Below are 26,295 nucleotides of genomic sequence, written 5' to 3' on the forward strand. Positions count from 1 at the left end.
TTAAGAGATCCCAAATCCCTTTAGCTGTTTAACTTGAAGGCACTTGAGGGAGTTGATCATCTGTGATTGAGAGTTTGATAAGCATGACAACCTCTCGATTCTTCACATCATGTTTGTCTTGATCTTCACCTGCTGTTTTAGGACGAGATTCCTTGCCCAAAACAATTTGATCAAGGCAACGATACTCAAAAATGGTAAGCATGCGTTGTTTCCAGGTGTTGTAGTTGTGGCCGTTGAACTTCTGATTGTGTTCCAACATGATGTTGGTCAAAGTTGCCGAGGTTGGATCTTTGCGTTGCGCGCGTTGAATTTTTGCTAGTGTGCATGGAAGAAAAAAAAACGTGAACAAAATCGTGCGGGTTGAGCTCTGTGCACGGGTAGAAACTCGGGTTTCTAAACCATGAAAATTGCGTCAAAAAAACACGTGAGAGTGTTGAACTCGGGAGGTAAACCCCCTCGCCACCACACAGATTCGCCCAAGAAAAAAAATGCAGAGGGAAATATTCGAGCCGCCGAAAAATAAAATAACAAGAGCTAGAAAATAAAATTGCGGGATTTACAGACCCGACCCAATAATGGCTTCACCTAGCAAAAGGAATCTCCAGATCATGCCCTACAAAAAAAAAACTTCGAACCCTAGCACGCCTAGAAAAGAGATTTAAAAAAATCTCTTAAAACAGAACTTCCAAAATTTTTTATAAAATAAAATTCCGAATTTTTTTAATTTTCATGTTCTGATACCATGAAAAATAATTGGATAGATTATTCAACGATATACAACCATATATATAGAGATTACGAGATGACGTTCTGAATTAAGAACTAATCATTAAAGTGAAATCTAATAAGCTCAAAAGCTTAAAATAGCAACTAAATCTTAAAAAGCTTAAAATAACAACTAAAGCTTAAAAAGCTAACTATGCGTCTTTAATAAAGAAGCAATAGTTTCATTTAATGAACTAAAAAAGCTAAAAAAGCTAAATGACCATTAATAAAAGAATAAATATAACTAAGTAAAATATAATTAAATATTCTAATAGAGCCAACTCCTTTAACCTAGTGAATTGCCTCATTAGGTTGAGGACCCATGTGTGATTGTATACAAATTTAAAAATATTTTTTGCCACCATGCATCCTTTGATCCATAGAATCTTGCCAAGATCCTCCAATATGAGGTCAAGGCAATGAGCAACACATGGAGTCCAAAACAATGATGCGTGCCTATCTATCAATAGTTTACTTGCAACAACATAATTTGCTGCATTATCTATAACCACTTGCATCACATTCTCGTCACCCACCTTAGCTAGGACTTTCTCCAAAGCTTCAAGGAAGACAAAATTTTTTGGTGTTTCGCGAAGCATCAATAGATTTGATGAATATGGTGGCACCTAAGAAAGAAAGAAAATCAATGATTCAATAAAGCATAAATTAAAAATATTAATCACTAAATCCTTGCATTTTAGGAAGTACAATCACTTGAGAAAGAAACAATAAAATTTAGCAATGTTCTATTTCTTGTCGTCTAACCATTGGTCATAATGGTGCAACTCTTCATCCTCCATATCAATCGCGGCTCCTCCATTGTGGCTTTCACATCAGCCACCTTTTGTGTCAAAATTGGGCCCTTTATTTCTTCATTAGTAGGGGCTTTGAACTGTGCCCCACAAATAGTAATTGCATCAACTTGTTTTGCCAACAAGGAGACCTAACACATGTCACAAATAAATAAAATAAAATAAGTATTTTAAAATGGAAAGATTAAATTTGAACTCGACTTACATTTAAAATAAAAATTCAAGAGACAAAGAATCAAGCTATAAATTTGAAACAAACAAACAAAAAATTACCTAGCTGCATGGATTGGAGGGGTGCAATAGAACCAAAAGTCTCCAATTGCACGTTTAGCTGCATCATATATGCCTTTGTTCCAAACTTCCAACCCATGCTTTCAAGTGATGGTTGGAAACTTGGAGTAGTGTAGGGCAAAAGATATGAATCCAATCTAGATGCACGAACTCTAGGCCCATCACTGCCACTGTGTCATGTCCCCTCCTTGATCATTATTTATAATCTAAATGAAACAATTATTATTATAAACTAATATAATCAACAAATGATTATTTGAAATTATTAATATTTATTAAATATTATTATTAATATTTATTAATATTTAATTATTAAATATTATTATTATTATTCACAAATTAATATTGAAAATTATTATACAAAAATTATTTAGTAATATGTGAATCACATTTTATTATTAATAGAATTTAATAGTAATATTAATATAGACTGCAATATGAATGACAGTCATACTTAATTCCATCTACATTCATAATACATTGAAGTTAGTACACTTCTAGCCCATTCCTTAATTCGTCATGCTCTCGACTTGATACGTGGTGAACGGCAAACCAATCGTTAAAATTGTCTTACGAAGTAAGACTTCACAATTTCATGAATCAAACACAATTGCTTATCCCATAAAGTCGGGCTTAGCATCAGTCTAAAGGATCGGATCTCTTCTATAATGCAGTGACCATATTCATCATAAATGATTTGTTAATAGAGGTGCGATTACATTCCTAACAACTGATTAGTCCACATGGATTAACAAAGGGGCAACGGTCAAACTATGAAAAGGCGCATCCCTCACAATCAATGCAACCCGTGGGAAGGGTCATGACTCTCCAATGTCTAGCGAAGGATATAAGGGATCACGCCAGCACCCAGATCAAACCATGGAACAACCTTGGAAGAGAACCATTGATCGAATTCAGCCATTAGAGATTTCTGAAACTCATACGAAGTTTCAAAGGAAAGAAACACAATAGAAGAAGCACAGGGAAAGAAGATAAGAATAAGACGGACCTGCAGATCTGAGTGGATTATCTTTCAGCGGAATAGGCAATCTGCTAACATCGAGAAGAATAGCAGACATCGTTACCGACTGGTATGTCATATCCAATCTTGTCCATAATATTATTTAAATTATAGTTATAATGGAACTTCTGTCAGTCTATTATGATATATATATATAAAATTAACACAGGGTTTCAAATATATAATCGGTGCTTATAAAAATGAAATTATTATCGATCAATTCAGATCAGAACTGTTATCTAGTTACAGGCATATAACACACACACAGGAAAATAAGATAAGAGACACACGGGAGATAATAAAAGAGAATAGGGAAAAGAGAGAAAAGAAAGGTAAGACTTTTACCAGCAACCATCACAGTTGCCACGGTAAGTATAAATCTGTGATAATACGTAGGGAACTGTTTAATATTTATTTACTGGTTAGAATATAGCGTTTCATTAATATGATAATAGGGGCTGTTCACAGTCTAATACAAGTATTAATATAATAAAATAATGTTAACACACATGATGCTGTTAAATAAAATACTATTAACACACATGATTCTGTTAATAAAATAAAATACTGTTAACACAACATGAGGTTGTTAATATAATAAAAGACTGTTAATACAATTAGTAAAATGAATACAATTTAATAGGTTATTAGCAAATATATAAATTATTGGTAACATTATTTTATATATATATATATATATACTCAAATCACAATAAGGAATAATATAAGGGTTATAAATATGGATACTGATATAATAACAAATATTAATACAATAAATATAATTAATGTAGTATCTTTTAGTAACGACTCTATAATAATATATAATAATTCATAAAACTGGTAATTTAATAAATGTAAATGATTTATAAATGAATCGGAATAAGATTAAATTATCTAGTACTTGATCGACTAAAGAAAGAATGTCTCAGATTTGTTTTCATGTTAAGATAGCCTTGACTCTTGATCAAGTTAGTTTAAGTTGTAAGCACTTGAAAGTAGATTAATTATGGTTTAATTAGACCAAATCCTAGTAGTGGACATTACAAATGGTATCAGAGCTATGATCTTGCCATCCTGTAGGGTAAGATTGAATCAACGAATTATTCTAGTCAATGAACAGAGGCACGTACCATGACCGATAAGCAACGAAGGTTCTATCTCGTAAGATGAATTTAAAATATATTATTATCAGCCAAATAGATATTGAATGGGTATGACTTCAGAGAAATTCAAATTAAAATAGTGGAATTATCTCATTGATAACAGTATAATCTTAAAGAAATTGACTAATAATAGATGTAGACTTCACATTCACCACTAGTGTGGGAGAGAGACAGAACAATGAGGTCAGCAGAAACTAGGCCTTTGTCAGGTAGGCCACCCACTGCAGTTGACAAAGGGCTTCTGGCAGGAGGGCCAAGGGGGAGTGTACCGCTCTTGGGCCTGATAAGCGCTACGGGCGTCTCGTTGTGTCTAAATCTTTTCTCTCTCATTAATGGCGAATAAGGAGTTAAGCATAGTCCATTTAATACTTGAGGAAAGTATCCAAACATTGTGCTATCTATCCTCTTTGTCAATATGGCTAATCAGACTCATTATATTTACTCCAATTGAAATTCTTAGATACTCTACCTGAGGTTACAATTGGTGAATGATATAAGATACTACCAAGATAATGAATAAAGCAATTGCATATCCAAACCCAGTGAGATAGATGAGGAATTAGGCAACAGGGATAGCAGGAACTAGGCCTCTGTCAGGTAGGCCACCCACTGCAGTTGACAAAGGGCTTCTGGCAGGAGGGCCAAGGGGGAGTGTACCGCCCTTGGGCCTGATAAGCGCTACGGGCATCCTAAGGTAGCTTATCCTCTTGATCCCACTAGGAATTAAATATGCAATTGACTTATTGATAACAAATGAACTCAATTGAATTTTTACACCCTAGATGAATTAATCAATCATTAAAATTCATTGTTTACATGTTTCCTTAGATTTGCGAAATTGGGACATTACAAGTGAATTCGGCTAATTATGCTCTAGATAAATTATTCATACCCAAAAATCAATTGTTGAAATTCATCGTTTATATGTTTTCTCTAGATTGCGGAGTTGGGGACATCACAAACTAGATTGGATGTTTATATTTTTGCATCAAGCAAGTGTTGATTTGTGTTTCTACTCATAACAAGAAAGAAATTTCACAATGTGTGTATTCACATGTATACTCCGTGTTTGCATATATGTATGCTTCGTGTTTTCCATGTGTATGCTCTGTGCCTTCCACGTGTATGCTTCGTGTTTCCCATGTATATGCTTTGTGTTGTTTAAACTCATGTTGGTAGATGACTTAGTTGAGGAAATTAAAATAAACATTTGCTTGAGGACAAGCAAATTCGGGAAGGGCGGACTGTCATGTCCCCTCCTTGATCATTATTTATAATCTAAATGAAACAATTATTATTATAAACTAATATAATCAACAAATGATTATTTGAAATTATTAATATTTATTAAATATTATTATTAATATTTATTAATATTTAATTATTAAATATTATTATTATTATTCACAAATTAATATTGAAAATTATTATACAAAAATTATTTAGTAATATGTGAATCACATTTTATTATTAATAGAATTTAATAGTAATATTAATATAGACTGCAATATGAATGACAGTCATACTTAATTCCATCTACATTCATAGTACATTGAAGTTAGTACACTTCTAGCCCATTCCTTAATTCGTCATGCTCTCGACTTGATACGTGGTGAACGGCAAACCAATCGTTAAAATTGTCTTACGAAGTAAGACTTCACAATTTCATGAATCAAACACAATTGCTTATCCCATAAAGTCGGGCTTAGCATCAGTCTAAAGGATCGGATCTCTTCTATAATGCAGTGACCATATTCATCATAAATGATTTGTTAATAGAGGTGCGATTACATTCCTAACAACTGATTAGTCCACATGGATTAACAAAGGGGCAACGGTCAAACTATGAAAAGGCGCATCCCTCACAATCAATGCAACCCGTGGGAAGGGTCATGACTCTCCAATGTCTAGCGAAGGATATAAGGGATCACGCCAGCACCCAGATCAAACCATGGAACAACCTTGGAAGAGAACCATTGATCGAATTCAGCCATTAGAGATTTCTGAAACTCATACGAAGTTTCAAAGGAAAGAAACACAATAGAAGAAGCACAGGGAAAGAAGATAAGAATAAGACGGACCTGCAGATCTGAGTGGATTATCTTTCAGCGGAATAGGCAATCTGCTAACATCGAGAAGAACAGCAGACATCGTTACCGACTGGTATGTCATATCCAATCTTGTCCATAATATTATTTAAATTATAGTTATAATGGAACTTCTGTCAGTCTATTATGATATATATATATAAAATTAACACAGGGTTTCAAATATATAATCGGTGCTTATAAAAATGAAATTATTATCGATCAATTCAGATCAGAACTGTTATCTAGTTACAGGCATATAACACACACACAGGAAAATAAGATAAGAGACACACGGGAGATAATAAAAGAGAATAGGGAAAAGAGAGAAAAGAAAGGTAAGACTTTTACCAGCAACCATCACAGTTGCCACGGTAAGTATAAATCTGTGATAATACGTAGGGAACTGTTTAATATTTATTTACTGGTTAGAATATAGCGTTTCATTAATATGATAATAGGGGCTGTTCACAGTCTAATACAAGTATTAATATAATAAAATAATGTTAACACACATGATGCTGTTAAATAAAATACTATTAACACACATGATTCTGTTAATAAAATAAAATACTGTTAACACAACATGAGGTTGTTAATATAATAAAAGACTGTTAATACAATTAGTAAAATGAATACAATTTAATAGGTTATTAGCAAATATATAAATTATTGGTAACATTATTTTATATATATATATATACTCAAATCACAATAAGGAATAATATAAGGGTTATAAATATGGATACTGATATAATAACAAATATTAATACAATAAATATAATTAATGTAGTATCTTTTAGTAACGACTCTATAATAATATATAATAATTCATAAAACTGGTAATTTAATAAATGTAAATGATTTATAAATGAATCGGAATAAGATTAAATTATCTAGTACTTGATCGACTAAAGAAAGAATGTCTCAGATTTGTTTTCATGTTAAGATAGCCTTGACTCTTGATCAAGTTAGTTTAAGTTGTAAGCACTTGAAAGTAGATTAATTATGGTTTAATTAGACCAAATCCTAGTAGGGGACATTACACACTGCCTCTACCACTACCTCTACCACTAAGACCAACACTAGCACCAGCATGAGCAGTACTAGCACTCGAAGATGGACGAAATGGAGGCATGAAAGAAGACTCTCCACTGCCACTAATGGCTGCCATTTCCTCTTTGTCTATTTTTTAATTCGCTTTGTTGCTCAAAGGTTTCTAGTTGCACTCACACTTCACACATAGCCTCAAAAGGCACAAGTGTGCATGGATTAGCATCATGGACTGGTATATTTGCAAGATGGTATTTCAATCTATCAATGCCCCCCTTGTTAATTCTGGTAACGTCGGTCGTACAATTTCAAAATTCCGATGCTTACATGTTAACATATTAGTTTATACGATAAACAATAAATGTTATCTTATGCCACCGGTTACACCCCTTCATGTTAACGGGCTGGGGTTAAACGATTTATAATAAATCGCGATCAGTCAAGCAAGCAAATTGTTTGTTAACGAGCGGTGATATTAGGAGTGGTACGTAGGGAAGAGATGTGTCTTCCCACGTGGGAAGACATATCTCTTCTCTACGAACCCTCTCATTCACATATATAACATGCATACAATGGGAGGAGGACTATACCGAAATTGATAAGTGTTGTCCTTCCGTTCCATTCACATTACTGCAGTTCGAAGTAAATTCTAGACTATATCTTCATCTGTTCTAGCCTCTTGATCACATAATTTAGATAAACTTAACATGGTATCAGAGCTAAGTTGAGGAAGATCAAATTAAATTCTGTAACGATCATATAGACGTGGGAAGACATATCTCTTCTCTACGAACCCTCTCATTCACATATATAACATGCATACAATGGGAGGAGGACTATACCGAAATTGATAAGTGTTGTCCTTCCGTTCCATTCACATTACTGCAGTTCGAAGTAAATTCTAGACTATATCTTCATCTGTTCTATCCTCTTGATCACATAATTTAGATAAACTTAACATGGTATCAGAGCTAAGTTGAGGAAGATCAAATTAAATTCTGTAACGATCATATAGACCTTCACCCGACTCTTAGTAGATCACATTCCTATAATCCTAATGGCAACTAGAGTTAGGTTTGAAGATCGACTACATGGAGCATCAAATTTTGTATCTTGGAAATTCAAGATCATGCTTATTTTGAAAGAAAATAAAATTGACTCCCATGTCAAAAGTGAAATTCCTGAACCCTCTGATGATATGGAGAAAATTCAGTGGAGCAAGGACAGTGAGAAGGCTCTTAAGATAATTGTGGATTCAGTGAGAGACCACATTGTGCCAGTTATTTCTAAATGTGAGACGGCTTTTCAGATGTTCAAAGCCCTAGCTGACATTTATGAAATCAACAACACTAGCAAGGCTCTCACCTTGAAGAATCAACTACACCATATAAAGATGAATAAAGGAGGGACAGTTACATCCTATTTCTTGAGGATCACTAAGCTTAGGGATCAACTATCCACTATTGGACATCTAGTAGACAACAAAGAACTTGCTATGATGGCCCTAAATGGACTTCCTATCTTGTGGGAATCGTTCATTCAAGGAATTAGTGCTCGTTCTAAATTTTCTAAGTTTTATAGATTGAAAACCGATTGCATTCAAGAGGAATCTTGGCTTGTCACAAGAGGAATAAAACAAAACAATGGTAATGAGGACATTCAAGTTCTAAACTCTAATTCCCACAAGAAAGGAAAGAAGAACAACTTTAAGAGAAAGAGGGTCAACGACTCAAATGGAAAGGGGTCTTCAAAGAAGAAGAGAGACATTTTTGAAGTACAATGTTTTAGATGTGACCAATATGGGCACTATGCAATGAAGTGTCCAGACAGGATCAAGCAACAGGCTTCAATGGTAGAAGTTAAGAAAGGGAGTGATTCCGAGAGACTAGTCTTCTACTCAGCCCTCTCTAGTCAAGTCTCCTCCAGTTCCAACACATGGGTGATTGATAGTGGAGCATCTCGACACATCACTGGATTTCGTGAGCACCTAGATACACTTGTGGAAAATTCAAATGAAGAAGTGACAATTGGTGATGACTCAAATTATCCAGTTATGGGAATAGGAACCTGCAATATCAACCTAAAGTCAAGCATATCCCTACAGCTGATTGGAGTTCTATTTGTACCTGGTATAAAGAGAAACCTTGTCTTAGTTTCTGCACTTGAAGATAAGGGTTACAGATTAACCTTTATGGAAGGAAAGGTACTTGCTTGGCCAAAGAACTCCACCGTCAAGAAAGCCCACACCATTGGAGTAAGACAAGGGAGCCTCTATAGATGTTGCACCACTCCACCTCAAGCCTTGATTCATGAAACTCCAGATACGAATGAACTTTGGCACAGAAGATTAGGGCACCTTCATTTCCATGCCCTACCTAAGATAGAGAAGATGGTGATTGGCTTACCCAAGCTAATTCACAGTTCTGAAGGAGCATGCAAGGGGTGTGCCTTGGGAAAGGATACTAAAGGGTCTTTCAATTCTAGCAACAGTAAATCCAAAAATGTATTAGAATTAGTTCATTTTGATTTATGTGAACCCATGTCTGTACCCTCCTTAGAAGGATTTTTATATTATGTAATATTTGTAGATGATTATTCTAGGAAGACCTGGATATATTTTCTGAGGTACAAAGAGTCTGAAGAAATTCTTTCTAAATTTAAGGAATTCAAAGCTCTTGCAGAAAACATGACAGGTAAGAAAATCATAACCTTGAGAACAGACAATGGGGGGGAATACACTTCTGATATGTTTAAAGATTATTGTATAAATGCTGGGATTAAGAGGGAGTTAACTATACCTTATAACCCACAACAAAATGGGGTAGCTGAAAGAAAGAATAGGACTATAGTAGAAGCTGCTAGGGTTGTGTTGTTTGACCAAAATATAGAAACCTCATTTTGGGCTGAAGCATCTAGGACAGCTGTGTACATTCAAAATAGATGTCCTCATTCTCTTCTTGATAATAAAACCCCTGAAGAAGCCTTTACTAGTAACAAACCTGACATAAGTCATCTCCGGATCTTTGGGTGTCCAGTCTATATTCATGTTCCCAAAGAAAAGAGATCAAAATTAGAACCTTCTGGAAAGAAAGGGGTATTTGTTGGGTACAGTGAAACCTCTAAGGCTTACACAGTATACATACCTGGACAAAGGCAAATTGAACTAAGCAGAGATGTTATCTTTGAAGAAGACATAGCATTCAGGAGGTCCAAAATCTCTAATGAATTAGAACACCAAGATTCGCCTACAAGCATGGATGAGGATCCCACCCCTGAGATTTAGAGGGAGACCCCTGAAAATGCTGAGCATGAATTCAAGACCTACCTTTGGAAGAACATTATCCCGAAACTAGGAAGAGACCACTTTGGGCTAAAAAGATGCTTGAAGAAGCGGAAAATTATGCTGCTCCAAAGGGGACCTTCAGAGAAAGTAAGAGACCTAACCTATTTTCGAGTTATGCTGCCTTGATGAGTGAGACCATTGATGCAGAACCTTCCTGTGTTGGAGATGCTCTCAAACATCAAGTTTGGAAAGATGCTATGTCAGAAGAGTATCAGTCAATTCTGAAAAATGATGTCTAGGATATTGTGCCTAGGCCTAAAGGCAAATCTGTGGTATCTTCAAAATGGCTCTTCAAAATCAAACATGCATCAGATGGCAGCATTGAGAAGCACAAAGCAAGGTTTGTTGCCAGAGGTTTCTCACAAAAAGAAGGTATTGACTATGAAGAGACATTTGCTCCTGTTGCTAGTACACACTTTTGTCCGAGCAGTTTTGGCTATTACAGCATCTAAAGGATGGAAAGTCCATTAAATGGATGTTAAGACTGCTTTTCTGAATGGTAAGATTGAAGAAGAAGTTTATTTGGAGCTACCTGAAGGTTTTGTGATTCATAAGGCTGAATCACATGTCTGCAGATTAAAGAAAGCCCTATATGGACTTAAATAGGCCCCCAGAGCATGGTATGAAAGAATTGATCACTATCTCTTGGAATTAGGGTTTTCCAAGAATGAAGCAGATCCAAATCTCTACTACAAAGTAATCAATGGTGAATTATTAATTCTTATTCTTTATGTTGATGATCTACTAATCACAGGAGAGGATAATCGTATTTCTCAGTGTAAGAAAGAATTAGCCTCTGAGTTTGATATGAAGGATTTAGGAATTCTTCACTACTTCCTTGGATTGGAATTTTGGCAGCAGGCAGATGGTATAATCCATAATCAAGGAAAATACACCATTGATATACTCAAGACATTTGGAATGATGGATTGTAGATCCATGACCACACCTATGGAGACAAATCTGCACAAGCTAAAGGAAGCAGCTGCAGAATCAGAGTTTGCAGATCCTACCCTCTACAAACAGATTATTGGATCTCTGATTCATTTGGTAAACAAAAGACTTGATATATGTTATGCTGTTAATACACTAAGTCAGTTCATGTGTGAACCTAGGGAAATACATCTTGTTGCTGCAAAGCATATTCTGAGATATCTTTGAGGAACTATTAGTTTTGGTCTGAAATATTAACATGTAGACCTTGACTTACATGGATTCACTGATTCAGATTGGGCTGGAAGCGTAGTTGACAGGAAAAGCACATCAGGATGTTGCTTCAGTTTAGGATCAAGAATGATCTCATGGATATGTAGAAAACAGTCTTCAGTTGCTCAGAGTTCTACAAAAGCTGAATACATTGCAGCCTCCATGGGAGCAAGAGAAGCAGTATGGCTCCGGAAATTGCTTGTAGGACTGTTTGGTCAGCCCTTAAATCCCACTGTCATCTATTGTGACAATCAGAGTTGCATCAAGCTTTCAATGAATCCAGTATTTCATGACAGGTCTAAACACATTGAGATTCCTTATCACTATGTTCGAGATATGGTGGAAAGGAATGTGATCCGACTGAATTATATTAGTACAGGTGATCAGATTGTAGACATTCTTACCAAGCCTCTCTCCAGGATCAATATTGAACACTTTAGAGATAAACTTGGTATGGTTGAAAATGTTATTTAATTTTGAGATAGTGTCTCATTTATTCTGATATACTAATATATTCAAGATGTTTAATGTGTAAACTCTTTCATTTGTCATGTGTGTGACTCCATGACTTCATGCCCCCCCTGTGAACATTATTGAAGGGTGACGACTTTTCAATAATGAACACTTGTTTCAAATTGATATTGTAAGTTGATGATTTTACAATTATCAATTTATCTATCTTGATGGATATCATGTGACTTGATATCTGTGGACATGTCATGATAGTATATATCTCTGAGACATTATGGTAGATATCAGTTGGTTGATGTCATTAAATAAACCATAATTATGATAGAGATCTTCATGGTGAATATTATGAACATAATATTTGTGGACATGCCATGAATCATTATCAGTATGGTAGGCATCATGTGATTTGATGCCAGTGCACATACCTTACTTGATAACTATGAGTTATGGTGAGTATCATGAGACTTGATATTCATTGTTGAACCATATCTCTGAATATCACTATGGTGTGATATCTATTCTCTTCACAATCAATGGATGAATTGTGATGTTTTCTCTAACCTGAAATATGTCCTCCCTAGCTAAGGAGTGTTAATTCTGGTAACGTCGGTCGTACAATTTCAAAATTCCGATGCTTACATGTTAACATATTAGTTTATATGATAAACAATAAATGTTATCTTTTGCCACCGGTTACACCCCTTCATGTTATCGGGGTGGGAATGTTATCTTATGCCACCGGTTACACCCCTTCATGTTAACGGGCTGGGGTTAAATGATTTATAATAAATCGCGATCAGTCAAGCAAGCAAATTGTTTGTTAACGAGCGGTGATATTAGGAGTGGTACATAGAGAAGAGATATGTCTTCCCACCTTCATGTTAACGGGCTGGGGTTAAACGATTTATAATAAATCGCGATCAGTCAAGCAAGCAAATTGTTTGTTAACGAGCGGTGATATTAGGAGTGGTACGTAGGGAAGAGATGTGTCTTCCCACGTGGGAAGACATATCTCTTCTCTACGAACCCTCTCATTCACATATATAACATGCATACAATGGGAGGAGGACTATACTGAAATTGATAAGTGTTGTCCTTCCGTTCCATTCACACTACTGCAGTTCGAAGTAAATTCCAGATTATATCTTCATCTGTTCTAGCCTCTTGATCACAGAATTTAGATAAACTTAACACCCCTCCCCCATGAAAAGTTCTTGCAATGAAAACAAGTTACTTCTTTCTTTTGTCTAGCGATAATAATAGCATGTTTCCAACAAAGGTCCCTTGTAATGGGGTTTGGGACATTGTGATAAAGACAATTTATAAATCTTAAGAATGCTGCAATAACATATAAATAGAAAAAAAATAACATTTGTGATTTATAATCAAACTAATATAAAAAAATGTAGGTTTTGCACTTATAAAACTAGACTTTTTGACAAAAACACCAAAGGTTTGTTCAACGAAAAAATAAAACACACCTAGGATTTGTTATTTGATCTACTATAATAAAATAGAAAAAAGAAAGAGGAAATGTAAAAGAAAAATGAAATTTTTGTAAAAGAAAATATAATATTCTCACCCCAAATATGATCCATATTTTTGCTTTCTTTCTGTAATTTATTTGCAGGTTTATAATGGACACTCAAAAGCATGTATTCAAAGTGAAAAGTAACAATAATTGAATAATACTAATTTCTGTGATAAAATCAGAATGTAGTAATTGACTTGCATATTGTTTATTTTCAGAAACACATGGAGAATATGTTTTCTTCCTGACCTCTGAACTGAGCTAGATAGTTTGAGAATACAATGATATTTGATCCAGCAGCTAACCACGTCCAAGGGACTGAAATACTTCCACACGCAAGGCTCAAAATGAGCAGAGATAAATCTCCAAAACTCCACGCAGGTCTGAACATTCACTTGCAGCAAATTTCTGAAGCAATGATATTCCCTAAACTTCTAGCAATTCACACACATCCTCCTTGCACCTGCATTCACTTCCAATAAGGGGTGGGATGACTTAGGGAAGGGCCACGGCCCAAGGAAGAGTTTCACGCAGCCAGAGAAAGGTATTCGTGTAGCAGAAAGGAAGTTTTTCCTTCCACGCAACCTTGTTTGCATGCTCACACACAGCCACAACCCCTTATTCACTTCTCAATCTTTGCAAATAATGGTTTCGGCCTGCTTCTAATAGATTCATGCCTTGAATATGCCCATGACCTTCACAAGTTTATGGTGGCTAGCTCCATAGGAAAATTCCTTTAAATGGACCAAAGCATTTATTGATTAAAATCCTTTAATTCTTGTTTGGTGTCCAAACTGATTTTACTATGCCTTTTTCAAAGGGAGTAAATTTCAGAAAATAGCACACATACTGGCAACTTACAGAACAAAATCAATATTTGCAAATAATTTCAAGAACTTTATAAATTTGTCTTTGTAAGAGACTTCACAAATTTGCAACTCAACCTATGAAATCCATTATGAGAAATTCAAATAATCTTCAACAAACTGGCTAGGGTAGATTCGTCTCATCACTATTGAACCCAGTACTCTTAGGGTTTTTGTCCTAGGTTTCCAATTCCAAAGAAGCTCTGCAAAATGAAAATAAGAGAAATAATCCAAGCATGTCTAAGTGAGCCTCAAAATGTCCTTTTTATAACAATCCCTGGAAACCGCAGCAAGAACTTTTCAAATTCTTGCTCTTTTTTTATTTTTAATTAAACCTGAAAATTAAAGTGACTTTGTTTATTTCCTTCAATATTTCAGTTAAGTCAATTTATATGGCTTGTTAAATTAATTAAATAATATTACCTATTAAATATACTTGATCGAATAATATTAAATAATTTTCTTTTCTCTTGACTTTAGCCTACGACAATTAAATAGGCTAATTAGTCACTTTGATCTACTCAACGGAAAGGGATGTTATAGAAAACAAAAAATCCTTCAACATACTTACTGTTAGGGGTCACATGTGAGTTTGTAGTTGGGATGGGTGTTTATGTTTGGTTATGTTTGAGTTGCCGAGAGGTTCCAGTGGGGTAGTTGGTAGTTAGTGACGGTTGGCAACCTGGCCAACCGTCGAGTCTATATATGATTTGGATGGAACCTCGGCAAGGATGGTATTGTACTGACATTCTTGAGAATTCAATAAAGATATCATTCTTCTGGTTTAGCTGTTTGTTATTGTTACTTATGCTTTGATATATGAATGTTTTGTTACATGAATAGTTGGTACGTGTGGGGAATCCTTGTTTTATCTGTGAGTATACCAACCTCACATTAAGGACTAAACATTTTGGCGCTGTTGCCTGAATGAACGTGGAGATAACTATGGCGGCAAGCAGAAGGAATTAATGGGCCGGCCATTCAACCAACAATTAATTGTCGTGGATAGCGACACACACGAAGAAAGTACTGCGGAAGAGGCACGAGAGGATCAGTTGACTACCAGAATTGGTAGAGTTGTGGGACATGTCGGTCATGCAGTACGTGCAGAGGGAGGCTCAGGAGAGAGCCGTCTCTGAAGGCACGGTACGTGGTGAACTTGTTGTCCTCATTTTTGTTTTCAAAAATGAAGGACCATTACATGAAATTTTTGTGAAAAAATGAAAAATTTTACTCTATGGCATGCTTCCCGAGGTAGAATTTTGACTAATCCTTGGACTGGCTTAATCCTCAGTCCATCCTCGAACTACTTTTCGAATTTCGTCAAATTCTGGGTTCGTTTGCTATGTCTTTCCTTCAATTTCGGGTTTTAAAATCCCGACTGCAGGTGGAGAATTTTCTTCAAACTGCAAGTTTTAATGATATTCATTGTTTTGGTCTTTGTAGGGGAATTTTGACTTATTACATGTGCATTTTTATTTAAAAGATGTTACTTGTAATTTGTTTTAAATTTCCCCTTTGTTGTTTTTATCTTTTTTATTGTTTTTAGTCTTGTTTAGTTAAAATAGGGATTTTTTGGCTCAATTACAAGTAAACTTGCAGTTTGGTCTAAAAACCCCTACTTTAATGGTTTTCACATGTAATAGGGATTTTAAATCCCCATTACATATGTACAAGTATTTCTAACTTGTTGTAGGGATTTTATTTCCCTTTTACAAGTAATTAAAACTTGTATTCCTCTCCAAAAAACCCGATTTTGCTTTGCAAGTGCATTTTTGACAATTTTAAACTTGTCATTTGTCTAAAAAATCCCGATTTTGCCTTGTAAGTGAAAAAGTGACAATTTAAAACTTGCACTTTCGTCTAAAAAAACCCGATTTTGCTCATAAAGTGCATTTTTGACATTTTAAACTTGCTATTTGGCCAAAAAATCCCGATTTTGCCCAACATGTTGAAAAAGTGAAATTTTAAACTTGTTATATCTTCTAAAAAACCTGATTTTCATTGTTTCATGCATTTTAAACTTGCTATTTGTTCCAAAAAACCCGAATTGCAAGGAAAAACGGTTTTTTTTTAGGATATTTAGCAAATTTTTGTGGAGATTTTTTGGGAGATAGAAGGCGTTTTGGATTCCTCCCCATTTTTATGCATTTTCAAACACCTTTCACGCCACATGGAGGTTAAGATTGCTGGTTTTTTAGCTTTATAACAGCAGCCACGTTTTTTTGCCATTTGGAATGCCACGAATCAGCAATGTTATGAATCGTTTTGGCTTGGTATGCTAAGGTGTTGAGGTTAGAAAGAGTCTTGGCCATTTTCCATGCCATTTCTCATGCATTTGCTGCCATGTTTTTCAATTTTGGGCATTTTTTCAAAAATGTGGCTAGGGTTTTGGAATACGGTTAATTTCTTTTTAAGAGATATTCTTCTTTATTTCAAAGATTGATCATCTTTTGGAGGGGCATTTTCAGATTGGAGCAAAGTTTTGATTTCTTTTTTTTCTTTGTTTCATTTTCTTGTTTTCTTGTTTTCAAATATGTTGGTTCTTCCCCAAAAAATCGGTTTTGTGAGAGAGATTTTCCCCTTTGTATAGCAATTTGTGAATTGCGTTGTTCTTCCCCATCTTCCCTCTTTACTTGTATTCGGGATTTTAAATCCCGATTACAAGTTGGATGAAAACCATTGTTCTTCCCTTACGGATAAAAGATTTAACCATCTTTTGTTGAAATTCCAAGTTGCAAAGATGAGAAATACCCATCCTTTCAAAATCGGGTTTTTGGAACCGGATTACATGTTGAAAATTTCTTCCCATTTTCTTGAAGATGATCTTCACAAAATCTTTCCATATTCATTTCCATCATCCGTACATACCATTTCATCCACTCATTTCACACCTTCATTCATTTTCCCCATTTAAAGTCTACCTGTGGTTAGCCATCCAGAACCCGAAATTGGTCCAAAATGCACTCAAAAAACACTTGAAAATGAGTTCTAAAGGTCCAATTACAAGTGCAAACTTGTGTTTACCTCTTACACATATGAAGTTGCATGTTTGTTCCCCACAATTGCAAGTTAATGCTCTTGTTTATCCCACACATGTAATGCAACTTCCAAAACCCGAAATTCACTTGTGAGCCCATTTTTGCATCAATTTATCCCTTACATTGTCAGTCCGGTTTGCACACACGATCTACCAAATCAATGGATTAAGGCATGGGCCTTATTTTGCAAGCAAATTTAAAGAATGAAGGATGATACAAAGAAGAAATACAACAACAATTCAAGGTTGAGAGCATAAAATGCTTTCAAGACAAAGATGGTCATGACATAAAAAGAGGAAGGACGCCCTTTCCCTCTTGAAAAGCCAGTACTACCCGAAGCAAGAAGACAAGGATGCAAGTTCCCGTTCCGGTTCAAGATGTCTTTACCAATCTAGAATACGTCAACTTCTAGCATCCTGAAGCGACATGAAGATCATCACAGACAAAGGATGATGCAGTTAGAGTCGTGTCTTTAGGCACATGGAATAGTTTTAGTTATGCATTTGTAATTTCGTTTTGACAAGTTACATGTAGAAGTATTTTTTGTAAAAAGCAAGTTACACATTACTTGCACTTTTGTAATTACATGTAAGACAACTACAAGTTGTGTTCGATTAGGACTGTAGTTGGAATAAGTCTTAGTTAGTTAATGAAGTCTTAGTTAGTTATTGAACAAGTCTTGGTGGTTGAGAGAATCTCTCAAGTTAGTTAGGATCCTCCCACCTTTTTCTCAAGGCTCCTCTTCTATAAATACTTGAGGGGTCTATTGTAATTTTTATCTTTTGGAAAGCAAGCAAAAAATTCTGCCAAATTTACAGCAAGAAGTCTTTGAGCTTATGTATGTGAATTGAAGGTTTTGAAGAATAATAAAGAAGGATTACTCAAGTTTTGAGTCTTTGAGCTACATGTTTGAGTTTGAATCTTTTTATTTCTTTTATGCAAAGTGTTTCTAAAGGAGCTTAGTCCAATTTGATTTGAAGTCTTTGAGCTGCAAGTAGAGAAGATTAATTAAAATAGGATAATCTCTAGAAGGAGTAGCAAGTCTTTGAGCTTGTGTCTATTCTTGAGGAAAAATTACTGTTCGATAAGAAATAGTAGCAAGTCTTTGAGCTTGCATTAGTTCTTGTCTTTGTGTTGAAAGAATAGATTATTTCAGTCTTTGAGCTGTTATCTTTTATTCGTTGTAAATTTTAGTATAGCAAAGGGTAGATAGGACTTCCAATAGTCAAGTCTTTGAGCTTGATATTGCTGTCCCGTCCCGAAGGAAGTGACGGAAGTCTTTGCGCTTTCAGGAAACTTCATTTCCTTTCTCTTATTTTACTTGAAAGTGGTTACTGCTATTTATATTCAATCGCTATCCTTTTCTGTGAAGAGAAAAGGATATTGTTTTTCTTGAAGAAAGAAGGAAGACTGCTGTCCCATCCTGTTTTTATTTCAGTTTTAGATAGATAGGGGGATCCTTCCCTTAATTAGGAGAGTTTTTACTCGTGTGTTGTGGTTGAAACCACAATTTTGTATATTTCCCCAAGTGTACAAAATTTTCAACCAACAGAACTCACCGTCAACACTCCCGTCTTTGACCTGCTCGGAAGTATTCCAAGGTTACTCGCCAGAAATCTGATTGCACTTCAAGACCGAAGGGAGGAAACTGCACGGGAACTCCGTCGGCAACAAGTACTCCAAAGGTACGAAGAGCGCAACCGTAGGGAGGAAGAGGAGAGGGAGACAAGCCGATGCCGTACCTCTGGATCTTAATGCCCCTACGACCAAGCAAAGACAAACATACCACTGCCACCGAAGGAGTAGACGAGGGAACTGTACGGATCTCTCCATATAAAAGAACAAGCTGAGCGGAGACGACGGCTAAGGGAGGTTGCTGACTCGAAGAGTCCTGAGAAACATAGCAGAAGTCGGAGTGTGAGTCAGAGTCGTAGTCGGGAGAGACAAAGACCGTGTACGTGGAAGGAGTTGGCGGGGGTCGCTAGGAACCTGCCACTTCCAAACGTAGCGGAGGAAGATCTCGCCGACCAAGCCCCACACTCGATGTCGAGTGAAGAAGACTTTGGAGCCGAGTCGCAGAGCAACCCGTCAGAGTATTCTGAACAAGGAGAGGAGGCAGTACGGGACCTCCATGAAGAGGTTGCCAATATTTTTGAAGCAACATTATCCGGCATCAGGAATTTGTCCTTGTCAGAGGAAACCAAAATAGGAAGGCCAGATCTAGAAACCCCGGGAAGGAGGGACTATAGGAGCGAGGGTGACCAAAGCCTTGCGGACAGGGGTCCAACCAGGTCAAGAGCGTACGGTACCTTCCAGACACATAATACCTTCCGGGCATATAGTAACTTCCAAGCGCTACATAAAACCCTCCAGACAAAAACAATGGCACACACCCTAGAGAAACAAAAGCTTCTTAAATTCATGGGCGACGGGCCGGAGGATCCCGTATGACATTGTAAGACATGCGTGACCATTTGGGAGGCAAATGGCCAGGACGACTAGGATTACTGGTTGAAGGCATTTCCAACCACTCTGTAAGAAATAGCAATTGATTGGTATACAGACCTGGATGCCCGGTATAAAATGTCCTAGAACAATTTGAAGAAGGCTTTCCAAGAGGAGTTCAAACTTCTACGGGATGACAATGTAATCGTGGCGGAGATTTACAATACCAAGCAGGGAAAAAGTGAAAGTGTGCGGGCATATAACAGAAGGCTGAGGGAACTACTCAACAAAGTGGAGAACCACCAGCACAACGGCAGGTGTCAATGCCGCAGATAAGTTTAGCTGTACTTGAGTCGCAAGTTGTACCAGCTGCGGACGGTGGCAGAGGAGGCCGTACAACACAGTCCGAATAAAATAGCTCAGGAGACGGCCATACCAAAGGAAGAAGAGGTAGTCGTACAGGGAATTGGTACTAGTACGACAGGTTCAGGTACTGGCAGAACAGGTACTAGTACGATACTAACAGGCACTAGTACAGTACCAACGGAGAAAGATGAGTTAGGGGATGTACTGATGATGGGAGATGGTCTGGAGGAGTTGATAGTACTGCAGACATTGATGGATGAGGATATAGATGCATCATTGGATGGGTGGCTGGGGCAGTTTGCACTCAAACCTCACCCTCCCCACTCCCCTTCACCACATGCCATGGCCGTTGGACTGAACCAGACACATGACAAGACTACCCCTATCACAGATCAGGATGAGCGGATGTCTGTTGAGGAGAATAATAGAGCAACAGGAAGTGGTGGGTAGAGCCTGAAGATCATCAGTGTTGGGGAAAGCAGGCCAGAAGGACTACTGGTAGGACTTCACCTCACTCCACCAGACCCTAGCGATCCAGCAGGCTCGCTCCAACGGTTCTTTGGGGAGCTACAGGGGATTTCAGATGTAGCACGTGGAATGGCATAGTTGACTGGGAAGATGGATGCCGACAACTCCGCTGATGCTGAGAAACTGTGCCACTTCATGACTTCTGGATGTGTAGACGAGTTTGCATGCCACTTCGAGCAACAGGGGTGGCTAGATAGTGGTACATCGGAGATGGTACAGGAATGGACGCACATGCGACTGGTGGAAGGAGTGGGTACCTTGGGCGCCACCTTGCACAGTATGGAAGGATCCTTTCGGGATGTGTACCTGTAGATGCGACAGAGCCAGATAACAGGCCCAGCGGCTGTATGTAGCAAAATTGGAGAAGGAAGGGGAGAAGCGTGCGCAACTAGCCGCAGTAGAGAAGAACCTGAGGGCTGAGCTAGAAACGAAGGTGACTACTTATGAGGCCTGTTGCAGCATGCAGAAGAAGGAGGTGCAAGTACTAGCAGCAAAAGTGGCCGAGCTTACCTTACAGATGGAGCAAAAAGACAAAAAACTGTTGGAGGCTGCACACATGGTGAAGAAGGCACGGGAATGACAGTTGATGGCAAAGAAGAACCTCAGACTCCACACAGTGCAACAACCTTCTTCTTTGACCACTACAGGGACGCCTCCTCCCCCTTCTCAGTCTTAGTCTTTTGTTTTGTATTCCAGCTCCTATTGTCTTAGTCGTTTGGAAGACGACTACTTTTTTGGGGGGCTGATGTTAGGGGTCAATAACACATGTGAGTTTGTAGTTGGGAGGGGTGTTTATGTTTGGTTATGTTTGAGTTGCCGAGAGGTTCCCTTGGGGTAGTTGGTAGTTAGTGACGGTTGGCAACTTGGCCAACCGTCGAGTCTATATATGATTTGGATGGAACCTCGGCAAGGATGGTATTGTACTGACATATTCTTGAGAATTCAATAAAGATATCATTCTTTTGGTTTAGTTGTTTGTTATTGTTAGTTATGCTTTGATATATGAATATTATGTTACATGAATAGTTGTTACATGTGGGGAATCCTTGTTTTATCCGTGAGTTTACCAACCTCACATTAAGAACTAAACACTTGTCTCTTAAATCTTGCTTGAAATCAATAGTGAGCTCTTTCCAATCCTTCATAGAGACTTCTAGATGCACCAAAAGTAGCAACAAACCTGCCCTAATGTGATTCAATGATTATTTTTTTCTCAAACTCCTTGCTAGTTTCCCTACAATGCAATCCAAATTTGGCTCAAAAATCTATTTTGGCTTGAATATGAAATGAAGTTACTTTTAGGCTGGAGGAGGAAATATAAGTAAAAAAAAGAAAATCAAAATTGATTTTTATGTTTTTTTTTTCACATTTCCTAACTTGTGCGTAGGCTAAGTTTGAGGCTCAAGACTCGGCTAGACTCGATGTAATGTCCCCTTATTGCGATTGCCCTTAATTTTGCCCTAGAATCACAAGTTCAATAAAAACAAGAAATGTAATATAGTTAGGGATATAACTTTACGAAAAATGTTTAAGCAAGATAGATTTTGGTTGAGATCGCGCAATCATGTTAGACAATTATCAAAAATGTAATTCATATAACCAATAATTTCTACTAGGGTTAAAGAACAAATATATATGGCACATGTATATTCATAATCATCATAATTTAAATAAATCATACAATATCTATAATTCATTATTGGAGTTCAACCATAACAAGGCTTGGATGAGGAGACATGATAGGGTGCCCAAAGCAACCCTCACATGAAGCCCAAGAGCAGATATACCATTCCCCTTGCCTCCATGTGGGAGGTTGCTGACCATCCATCATGAGGTGGCGTACTTAGTGGGGAAGCTTGTCACTGCCCTCCTTATTCATGCCACCTTATTCACCCTTCTATAATTGAGACTTCTTTAAATTCATTCCAACAATCAACCATTACAGAGGTTGGAGGGGAAATTGCAATAAAGGGTGCCTGGGTATTGTTCAGCCCAATTAAGCCCAAGAGCGTTTAGCATCCAACTAATACAATTCACCCCTTGGCTCACAAGCGGTAGGAACAACCACCTTTGATGATTCCATCCCTTGGGGTGGCTTGCATAAGTCGAGGGAACCCGGGGCATTGAGGAAGACTGTTCAGCTCAGTTAAGCCCAAGAGAACAGAACATCCAGCTAAGACAACTCGCCCCTTGGCCCACAAGTGGCAGGAACATCCATCCTTGATGATTCCATCCCTTGGGATGGCCTACTTAATTCGGGGGAACCCTGTCTACTACCTCCTCCCTAATCAATTTCCCTCCATTCTTCTAATGATTGATTATAGGAATAACAAATAGACAAACTTGTGAATTAAGAAACATAATAAATTTGCAAGGCTGACTAATATCTTGACAAAAGATATATTAAAGAATATAAGAACATCACTATCTATATTGCATACCAACATTTAAGATTGCTATTTGCCTTATGACAACTGGTCGGCTGCCTATATTCAGATGTATATCTCTTATCAGAAATTCTCTTCATCGATTTCTGATTCCTCCCCTTTTCCCCAAGGAGGACCTGTTCTATATAGCCATTGAGAGGATTGAGCATCACTTCTCTTCCCGGAGTGATGTCCCTTCCAAAGGGAGCATCTCCTCACTTGCTGACTCTTCATAATTGCAACTTTAACAATCAAACAAATCTTCTTTTGTAATTACTGCTTAGTGTTTACTGTTTATAAACAATTCCAATCACTGCTTAGTTTTTATGGTTTTTAATTAATATAAACGTATATCTATATATATTGCCTCTGTTAATCATATAATTGCTGTCCATATTATATGCATTGGGGCTGCTTAAACAATATTTAGTTGCTGTCTGATAACAATCACCTTTATTGTTTTGGTTGCTGCTTATTTCCTTTGACGTGAATGAGAAAGTTTATGGTGGGGGCATGACAGCTTAAGGATCTATTAAAGACCAGATCACCGACTGGGAGACTCTTGGTTCATAGCAAAGAAAAGCATGGCATTGGAAGATTAATTCCTGAAATTGGCTTTTTAATAGAAAATTGTGAAGTCTTAATAATTAAGATAATTTTCTGAGCAACAGTAATATATTTATATATATTCCTGAATTCATTTATTACTTTATTTATTTCTGATTTCCCTTGATATGCTAATGAGTGTTTTATTATATTTATTTGATTAAATTCATTATGACATGATCAGGGGCATGACACTCGGAGAATTTGGCAAGTCCATCAAACTTGGCGAGTCTGGTGAGACTTAGCTGCCAAGTCTCCCAGACTTGGTGAGGGTGGCTAGCCAAGTTTTGTAAAACTGATTTTGTAAAACTGATTTTGTAAAACTGATAAAACCACATAAATGAATTAGGCAACTCAAATATGGATACCTATAATCATTTTCCCTATAGTGATCGATATTGTTAAGAGTCTTAGGTTTATTTAAAATTTATTCTTGAAGTTCTGCTTTTTCCATTTTTCATGTTTTTTAAATAAGTTCTCACAACAGTGGGGTATGCTTTGATGTCCTTGTGGATAGCAGGATGTCCTCGTGGTGTTTCAGAATCAGGGAACACCCTTAGATGGGGGTGTTCTCAGGAATGTCTTTTTGTTTTGGTAGGAGAGGACAGAAGGGGAAGATTTTGACCCTGCCCTTATGATGGAGTGGACAACTGACCTGACCCCCAATCCTATGGAACGCCCCCATTGATTAATGCAATATAGTCACTCATAGTGATCATGCCCATCTTGCCAACAATTTTTGCACCAGAACTGTGTTTTATTTCTGTGATTGCACTCCACATTTTCTGCACATATGGACTTTAGTAACCTGACTAAACATCTTTTGTGTCTTTTCTAGGTGGTCTCTCATGTTCCATTTTGTCTTCGCATTCCAGGCTTATTATACTGTTCACTGCTTTTTATACAATTGGAAGCACTGCTTTCATGTTTTTCCTGGACCCCAGTAACAGATCTTGAGGAAACAACTTGTTTCGAAGATCCTCAGTGGGGTTTTTAATCAATTTCTATAGCAAGTTTCTTAAAGTTAAATTATAGGCACTTTGACTTTATATTTTTCATTGACAATTTCTTTTTCAGTATCTTTTCAGACTTGATAATATGAATCGAAATAATTGTAAGGGAATTCTTCCTACTGATCATTTGCTGTCCCTCAATTTGTCAGGGAGTGCTTTGAAAGTTTGAAACTGATATTTTATCTTCTAGATCATTCACAATACATGTATTTACTATTATGTTGCAGTTTCACAGCAGATTCTCTCTCCTGGTAACAGTGAATTTGAGAAACTTTTATTTTTCTGCTGGCATTGCTGTTTGGTGTTTTCTGGTCTCTTGAATCTTTCTTCAACCTTTTCATCTTCTTGTTTCTCCTCAGCACTGATTTTCTCCTTCTAACAACTTACACTGATAATGCAATCCCTCGCTTAAAATGAGTCTTAAAAAGGTAAAATGTCATCCATATTTGAACCCTTTATCACTGGGAAGTAATGCAAATTTTTTTCCCAGAAATATGGGACCAAACCTTAACAAACCATAAACATGGACACAAATAGTTTTATCAGCATGCCCTAACAAGCACCCATTTGATTCAGTAATTCGGCATTTGTGAAAAAGTGTGTAGGGAACCATTGTTGTAGTTTGCTGGTCTAAGTTCTCTTTAATTATAATGAGATCCGGAGGTGATGGTATTTATGTAGGACCATGCTAAACTTCCAAGTAACTGAGCACAAATTGACCAAAGCATGATTATTGTCATAAGATATGTGGAAACCTGATACACATTCTTTTCTTAAGCTTTTTTTTCTTCTCATACTCCTATGGAAATGTTTGTGTTTGTTTGGATTGTACTGTAATGTTGATTCCATTATTCCTTTGGACTGACAGTAGTGCATCTGGGTTGTTTAAAGAAATTTCTGTACAGGAAGGCATAGCCACTGATGCAACACAAAAATGGATTGATAATTCATCTCATCAAGCTGAGAATGGAGAGTCAATTCAAAATCAAAACAGGAAATGTTGTACAAAGCATGGAATTTGTGGCCTGGAAATTCGTCCAAGGCAAATATCTCAATGTGATTTTGTAATGGGTTCAAATCTGTGTAGTCCAAAGGTGATCCTAATGATGCCAAGAACTGAAAATATCTTTTTAAGTTACCATCATGTTTGAATGAATGCTTTTACTCTGTTAGAAATCTTTGACTATGGTTGAAAAATGCAAATGTACATCTAAGCAATATCTGTTAGAAAGTTTTTTGAGGCAAATATCTTACATGTGAT

At 36.8% G+C, this 26,295-nt stretch overlaps 1 protein-coding gene across 4 annotated transcripts in view; it reads left to right on the forward strand.

Moving 5' to 3' along the window:
- The window catches only part of LOC131067798 (probable NAD kinase 1), a 223,324-nt gene that overhangs the window by 79,573 nt on the left and 117,456 nt on the right, over nucleotides 1-26,295 (forward strand). For all 4 annotated transcript variants that reach the window (XM_058002958.2, XM_058002956.2, XM_058002955.2 and 1 more), the window contains one exon: nucleotides 25,926-26,128. In XM_058002958.2, coding sequence (XP_057858941.2) covers nucleotides 25,926-26,128 — 203 coding nt within the window. The remainder of the gene's footprint in view (nucleotides 1-25,925; nucleotides 26,129-26,295) is intronic.

This window comes from Cryptomeria japonica, chromosome 3 (assembly GCF_030272615.1).
Source record: "Cryptomeria japonica chromosome 3, Sugi_1.0, whole genome shotgun sequence".
NCBI lineage: Eukaryota > Viridiplantae > Streptophyta > Pinopsida > Cupressales > Cupressaceae > Cryptomeria > Cryptomeria japonica.